The 8,379-nt window shown below is 42.2% G+C and overlaps 1 protein-coding gene across 10 annotated transcripts in view; it reads right to left on the bottom strand.

Moving 5' to 3' along the window:
• The window catches only part of ADCY2 (adenylate cyclase 2 (brain)), a 282,664-nt gene that overhangs the window by 8,639 nt on the left and 265,646 nt on the right, over positions 1–8,379 (bottom strand). For 5 of the 10 annotated variants that reach the window (XM_015563100.1, XM_015563093.1, XM_015563095.1 and 2 more), the window contains 2 exons: positions 6,143–6,289; positions 4,611–4,748 (listed from right to left, as the gene is read on the bottom strand). The exons of 1 other annotated variant lie outside the window; for it this stretch is intronic. In XM_015563100.1, the coding sequence (XP_015418586.1) occupies positions 4,611–4,748; positions 6,143–6,289 (285 nt within the window). The remainder of the gene's footprint in view (positions 1–4,610; positions 4,749–6,142; positions 6,290–8,379) is intronic. 4 more of the 10 variants (XM_006762472.1, XM_015563094.1, XM_015563096.1 and 1 more) reach the window with 3 other exon arrangements.

Raw genomic sequence — 8,379 nt, 5'->3', positions numbered from 1 at the left:
ATATATATATATTTCATAAAATGTTTTAATGTACATGTTCTTTATGTTCCCGCTCCCCCAGTGTTGAATGGTTGGGTGCACTAAGATAGTTTGGAGCATAGCTTGCATTCATAGCCTGGCTGATGAAATGAAGTCCCAGTGCTGGTGGCAGGCTTATGGGACATGTGTCCATCTTAGCCCTAAAATCAACGTGGCCTTTCCCTTAAGCCTGTCTTATTCACTCATTTGTAGGCTCCACAAGGGCGGAGACGATGTTCTGGTAATTTGTGCCCGCACACCAGGATAAAGTATCTGGTGGGCAAGAAGCATTTGGTACATGCTCAATGAATGGCTACACTTAGGTGGGCCATGGGGTAGCATAGGAAGTGACTAGGAGGATCAGAGAAAGTCATCAAGCTTTGGTGGGAGGTCAAAGCCAACTAATGTTCATCTGGGGAGCATACATCCAGGAGGGATCATTCACAAGTCCACTGAGGTGGATGAGGGCTCCAGAGAAAGGGAATATTACTGGGGTAGACTAGGGAGTGAGTGCCCTCAGTTGGGACAGGCATCAGTAAGGGACACTGGAAATGCTTGAGAAGAGTAGCAGAAACAGACCACCAAGTGTCCAGGGTGTCACACATGACTTCTGAGATGAGTCCAAAGAGGGCACCTGGTGGCCTTGGGGGAGCATTCTCTATGGGAACAAAGACAAAACTGACTTTGAGGATTCCAATAGGGATGTGTAAGAAGAAAACAAGGCCTTGAACATAACCTGTTTTCAAGATGACAGGGAGATAAAGAAAACCAAGGTAACAGTTAAGGAAAATGACAACAGGATTATTCATAGAATCCACACAGCATTTTAATAACAAGAGAGAGAACACGAAGGCAGGGTTCCCACCTCTGGCACTGCTGACATTCAGGAGGGATAGTTCTCTGTTCTGGGCATTGTCCTATGCCTTATAGGATGTTGAGCAGCATCCCTGGCTTCTACCCTTCCTGTTGTGACAACCAAAAGTGTTTCTAGACATTGCCAAGTGTCCCTTGGCAGGCAAAATTGCTCCCAGTTGAGACCACTGCACTGAATAAAGTAAATATGAATATTCTCGTTTAGAAAGATTTCTTCCTTTCCTTTGGTGAATTATATATATCTACAAAAAGTCAGATGAAATCCTACTGTTGCCATAAAACCACAACTTAAAACTGTGGAAGAAAACCCAGACAATTTACAACACTGGAGCTACGAAGCAGACTGCCAGCTAACTTCGATGGAAATGCAGTCATTTCTTAAGAACAGTTTTCCATCAGGGCTTGCTAATGTTTCTTTTCTCAGGACTTATAAGAAGACAGTTTGGAAGTTTATGCAGTCACTTGGAAAACATCTTGCTCCTTAATGAAGGACAAACTGTTAAACCAACAGGCAGAACCCTGTGCAGGAAAAATCGCCACCAGTTCAGCAAGGACAACCGATTTGCTTTTTCCCAACCAGGGGCTAGCAAAGCAGCCCCAACCCCCGATAAATTATCGCCCGGCCTGTTTTCCTGCAGTGCGCCTTACACTGGAGGTTTGACATGACCCAAGTAGTCAATGAAGAGACTGTGTTCTGGGAGCGGGGTTTAAATCCAACGTCAATAACTCATTTGGGCGTAGTAATAGAGAAAATTATGCTCAGTCTCTGGAAGAGCTCAGTTCATTTCAAGACGTCGCTATACCTGAGCTTTTGATAAAACTTGGATGGCAGTGAGAAGCAGCCCTTTCTCCCATGATCTAAACAATTTGTTAGCCATCTTGGAATATTTCAGTGACTTCCAGGCACACAGTGCACGGTGAGACAACATGTTTGCTTTTGTGGAACACATTTTGTGAGCTGTGTGTTTTGGAAGTTGCTCTAAGCAAGGGCAACTGCTTAAAGTAAACTGGCATTTGTCTGACTCTGAAGATTGAGAACTGCTGTCTAAGGAGCACCACGTTCTGTGCCTGGGGATCCTGGGCTGATCTGACCAGACAGACCTCTCTGTCCTCCAAAGGACATCAGCCCTCTCCCAGGTAAGCTGATGACTGCAGCACAGAGATCAGCCCGCTCAGTGGCTCTGAACACCGGAGATTCAGGCACCTGTCAGAGAACAGGACTCAACACCTTCCCAGGGTTTATAAAAACTCAGAAGCACTGCATAACATTTGTGAAATGCAGCCCAGTCGTTATGCCATCATGGATCCCTCTAGATTCACTCAACTTGGATTAAATCAGACTTTCACTGCTCTCCACCTAATCTCACTCTACAGAGAACATGCTTTATTAAAATACACATTAAGGGATGTATGGGCAAGCATCTCTGCTCCCAACATTTTAAAACATTTTCCATCAGGGAGGTACTGAGCACACGGCTCACCACAGACCCATCGTCATGGTTACAAGGGCCTCTGTTTGTACTTGGAATGGGGTCCAGTGGAGCTTCCAACTCTAGCCTGACTTGGCCTGGTTTTCAAATATATTAATGGTTTCATCTACCAATTTTCAGGAGAAGCTGGAAATGATATTTTTAAATGAAATGTCCTTTTTCTAAAAAGAAAAAAGTCTTCAAGTCAAGGAAAACACCTGTAAGCACACATGTGCTATCATTGCCAGAAGTCTAAAGGTCATAACAAGGGTCAAGCAGGGGCTGCAGTGTGGGGACTGGAGGAGAGTGACAGTAAAGCGAAGGGCAGACAAGGGGCAGGGTCCCCACTGCTTCCCACCACTGACTTCATCACAGAACATCCACTGACCAAGTGTTCATTTGTGGAATTATGAGAGCAGGCTTAGAATGCAGGCCCATTCTCAAGTTAATATTCCATTTCTTGACCAGTGAAAACAGCAGTCACTTGTTACACATTATGCAACCAACATTTAGTCATGCTGTGTTTAAGCTTAGAACTAGAACACATTTTTTTTTTTCATCTGAGAAACACAAACAAAGGCAGCAAAACAAAGGCAGGCATGGAAGCCCCACCCAACTAGGTGGCAATAGGCTCCGTGCATTTCTTCTCCCGGTGGATACGGGTGCTGCAACCACAGGAAAAAATGCAGAAGTGTCACAAATAAAGAGAAATTTCAAAAGGCTTTTATCCAGATAACTTTGCGTCTCTTGGGATTTAAGGAAAACACATCAATCCTCGAGAAACCCAATGTGTTTTGCAAATTAAATGTCATTTGTTAAAAAAATGAGTCATTTGTTGCCAAATGAAATATTTGGCTAAGCAACAAACAGAGAGTTGTTTCATTTATAAAAATCAAGTTGAATATGTTTTGTTTACAACTAGAGAAACAAGTAGATGTGTTATAAAATGCACAAGTGACTTTCATTCCTTATAAAAATAACTAATATCCATATTAATATTTATCAAGCATACTGTTTCCCCCCTTTTAGAAGATGTTTGCTGAACTTCAAATTACTTGTAGGATGACCTTACAAGAGTCCACTTAAATGCTCTAAATAAAAGTAGCTCATATAGAGTAAAAACTCCCTGCATGGACATGATGACATACCACATTTCATTTATGTCCAAAAGCCCCTTATATCTGGTCTCTTGGAGGAGACAATGGTATCCTCCAAGATACCATTGTCTTGAGAAGCAGTGCACAAACCACAACTGTATTATTGTTGCTATTAGCATTTACGTTACCACTCTGTTCATGAGTCTACTGAGTGTTTTGCATGTTAATGTAGTCTTCCTAAGTCTTTTGAAATGGGTATGATCCTCATTTTATATATAAGGACACCAAAGTGCAGAAAGCTTAGCTATTATAGTAGTAATGAGTAGTCTCACTTGAAAGTTAGACTATTTCCACTTGTTCACCTGTAAAAATGCTAACATACATTTCACACTCTATTCTCTGCCCGTGAATGAGAAGAGGGAAAAGAGGACCGTGTACTGATGTTCCTAGAGAAGGGAGCTGTTTTAGCACTGCTGCCCCTCTGTCCCTTTCTCACTCCACCCATGGGAGGTGGGTCTGAGAGAGAAAGCTGAGCATATGTGGCACAGTCCTTTGGAGGACCCCACCTGCCTTCAGTAAGCTGTGCTCTGGTAAGGTCTTGTATGTGTTGCACCCACTACCTCTGTCCCACAGAAAACCTGTGCCGGTGCCCATCAGGGAGCCATAGTCCTATGGGGAAAGGGGGTCTTGTTTATGAACCCAAAAGTTACATACACATATCTATATACACACATACACACACACACAGAAACAAAACACAACATAATGGAAACCCCCCTAAAAATCCGAAATGACTGAAGATACTCAATTTTGTCCAATCAGCTTTTAAATCAAATTTCTCATGGCCAGCTTGGTTTTTGACCACATGTTTTTAAACAAAAGACCAGCAATCATCCTGTGATGAGTCACCTTTAAGTAAACAGCTCTAATCCTGGTTTTGTATATTTATCTGGTATCGAGCAACTACTGGATTGGTTAGATTTTTCTCTCCCTGTCCACCAGAAAAAAGTTCAGTGGACAGATCCTCAGAAGTCTCCATCTTTTCTCATAAGACCTTAATCATTGAGATTTACATGTCCACACAGAACGGTTTATAGTCCTTGCATGACTGTTTTGGCTTCATGGATGACCTATGGGTGGAGCTGAGACTCACGTGTGCCCTGTGTGGCTGACATGTCTGTACCTGGGCATGCTCCTGGCTGGGCACAGCGCTCAGACCTGTCGCTGCCATATATGTGCTGCCGATGGTCTTGATCTTTTCAACTCCACTGAATTTTGGCTTGGACAGCAGCTGTGAGGCAATGACAATCATTTAGTTATTCAGTCCACTGCTTACCCAAGGTCTAGTGCTTTCAAGAGACATCCTCAAATTCTAGTTCACAGTAATAGTAATATGAGATGTTTCAACCACTGCTTATTCATCCTTCAATCTTGGGCTTTGCCAGGAAATAACAGCTCATGAATTTCACAAAGAGCTTGTCCTTGGAAGGAAATGCAGTATAATGATTTACTTCTAATTAATATGAATTATCTTTCAAAATTGGCCAGTGAAGGAACCAATATTAATTATGATGCATGTGGTAGTGGCTTTAAATAAGGGAACAAGTGAAAGAAATTCTGGAGGGTCATGTATCTGCTCAGGAGGACAATGGGATCAACCAAAGTCTGAGACATCTTTTTGAGCCTTCTTTGGTACTCCTGCTTTCAAAGAAGTTTCCTTCAAGATTACATATAAGAGAATTTAAGGTAAGTGAGCCAATCCTCATATCATTTATCTAAAAGACAGTCCAATCTAAAAGACCACTGCCACACATCTGCTGGTACTGGGGAACATTTATTTTTCTGAGGGGAACTGAAGGAAACATGCCACCATTTTTCACTAAGAACTCGGCATAATAGGGGAAATTTCTAGTTATCATTACTTTATCATGAGTCTTGAGTCAACATCATGGTGATGGTAGTAGAGAAATGTATACGTCCCACATGACATTTAGAAAGTTGGCCTGAAATCATCACTGTATTTCAAAGTTTCATGAATCATATAAACATATTTTTCATAATATTTATCAGAATAATGTAGCAGCAACATTCTTAAAACCAGAATTGTGTTTGTTCTTACCAGAAAACAAAACACATTATTCTTTATGTAGGCAGAATATTAAAAATTGAAAAATGACATCTATTTCAAATTCTAAAACATATTCTTTGTCCCTTCTAAAATATATTATCCCAGGTACATATTGCTTTTTCAATAACAAAACATGTCATCCATGCACAGTTCAAGTTGATATCTGACAAAGATCTTGGAATATGCACAGACAGGGCAATAATCTATGATAAATAGATTAATTATACTTTTATATAAAATTGATGGACAAATATTTTCTTTGGAGTCAAGCCTTTTGAGAAAATTCATGAGCATACTAGATAGGTATTTTATTGAACAGATTTGGTAGTTGTTCGTAGCAATCATACCATCTCACAGATAAAATACATTTGTCACTCCAAACTTTTCAGGGAGCTAAAGAGAGCAATAGGCTTTAACTCCAGCCATGAGAAATTACACCAAAGGAAAAGTTTTAAGATGTACCATGATGAGCAACTTCTGATGTACTGGCCTTGGGATTGCCCAAGGGTGGGACTAGGGCTACGCTTGTCCTTCAGGGGTCACTCTCAAGTACCTACATCATCAAAGTCAGCAATAATCTCATTCAGGAGCCGCAGGCATTCCAAGCCCTCCTTGTTGACATCTGATTCTGTGTAGAATTCTTTGAAATCCGGAATGGAAGCAAACATAACGCAGACGCATTCATAGGATTGGTGGTATAACTCCTGCCAGGAGAGAAGGAAGAGCTCAGCACCAGAAAACCTTTCAAACACATGCTCCTAATGAAAGTGTTTCTTTTTACTAGGATTGGTAAAAAAGTCACCCAGTGCCCCACACCATCTGTCCCACCCAGTGCCAGGACCATTCCAGATAATGGCCATTGATCACAGGTGAAGAGTTCTAATAAGCTTGATGTAGGCTCAGAATCTCCATCTGCTGACACCACCAGCTAATATGAAGAACCTTCCAGTTCAGGCTCTCTGCCATCTCTATCTTAGGTCTCTCTCTTACAAGAGACCACAGACTTCTGGTTTAGGAAATAGTTTCCTTTAAGCAACTGAAGAGAAACAAAATGATTTCCCAAACCACTACATTGTCCTAAAACGACTCCTATGGCTTCATTCTTTGTATTGAGGTCCTGGTGCATTTTCCTTTTTAGGGTCTCCTGAAAGGAGCTAATGAAACCCATCAAGTTACTCCTTAGTTGATCAGATGGAACCAGTGAAACTCCTCAGGCTATGTCTCATATTACATTAGAACCAGCAATATTTAATGCAGATATCTGTTTTTAAATAGAAAGTTCTTTGTCCATGGACACAAATAAAATTACAATGTCCTGTAAACACAATTTCAAGGTGTTTCCGTAATTTTCCCAACATATAGTTAATCCTCCAAGTTCAGTGAAAGTTTCAGAAAGGAAGGGATGTTATGAGGGTGTGGGGGCTAATCCTAGGAATGAGGATCTACCCTTCCCATAGTGCTGGCTCATCAGGGCACTCGGATAACCAACAAAGGCAGGATGGCCAGGTGCCTTGGTAATGTAGCACATCATGGGAAACGTTCCTTACTCTAGGGAATGTGAGGCCAGTTCTGAAAAACAAGATGACCACCATCTGAGTGAGGAAAGAATGCTAGCAGCGGGTGCTTCCGGTGTGCCTGGCAGGGTGAGGAAATCCACTCTGCATGTATGCTATCAGTGAGTTCTGTCCTCTGAGGCACCCAGATGAATCCCTGGTAGAGAGTGAGCACTCCAACAGCACCATAGCTCCAAGGTGGCCTCTCAGAACGTTCTTCCCCCACTGAGGTCTCATAACAAACACATGAGGGCAATGGTGACCCACTGAAGGTCCCAACTTCTCCCTGGAAAAGCTAGACTCATGTAATCTTCCTGTTCTCAGGGCCAACCACCTCGTAATGCCTTCTGTTACTGCCTCACAATTCTGCACACAATACACGGACGATAGAATCAAGGTTTCCCTTTTCTACTCTGCTCTGAATATGGTTGAGCTGGCTTATTGTGCAGACCCGTACTTTCTTCCTCTGCAAAATTGTTTTTGTGAACATTCATATCCTGGGAAGACAACTGGTGGCATATGTGATTACCAAGCTTAGGTTCCAGTAATGCTGACTAAGCTGAGGAGTCAGGGTAACAGATAACCCCCTGGGAGCCTGTTCTAGTTAAAAATACCAATTTTTATAAACACAGGGTAGCCCAGCTTATGGGGCGGCGTGGGTGGTATTGACCCATGAACCAGGAGGTCACAGTTTGATTTCCAATCAGGGCACATGCCCATGTTGTGGGATAGATCCCCAGTAGGGGGCATGCAGGAAGCAACCGATCAATGATTCTCATCCTTGATGTTTCTACCCCTCTCTCCCTCTCTCTTCCTCTCTCTGAAATCAATAAACTCATATTAAAAAAATAGTATAAATTCAACTTACCTCCCTGCTCTTAAAAGGGGTATGTCTAGGAAGGCAAGGGTATATTTTTTATATCCTGAATTTCCCTGTAGTCTGCTGACATCAACCAGAGTGACTCTCTGAGGAATGATGATGATGACAAGAATAAGCATGAAAATCACCAGCACTGACTGCTTGCTGTATGACAGGATGAGTGCTCTTACATCGTTAATGAAAATGGATGGTTCCTTCTTAATAGATGTAGTGACACCATCATCTATGACCAATATGTACCTTGGTTGCTGAGTAACCTACTGAGTGTAGAAAACATCCAGAGAAATAGGAAAGTGAATGGTCTGTGGTCAGTCATACCTGCTGTGGGACCCGGGGCAGGCTCACGTGCCCAGCATACTTC

This window comes from Myotis davidii, unplaced genomic scaffold (assembly GCF_000327345.1).
Source record: "Myotis davidii unplaced genomic scaffold, ASM32734v1 scaffold135, whole genome shotgun sequence".
Classification (NCBI taxonomy): Eukaryota; Metazoa; Chordata; class Mammalia; order Chiroptera; family Vespertilionidae; genus Myotis; species Myotis davidii.
The sequence above is the reverse complement of the archived record's forward strand: the minus strand, read 5'-3'. Positions and strand labels throughout refer to the sequence as shown.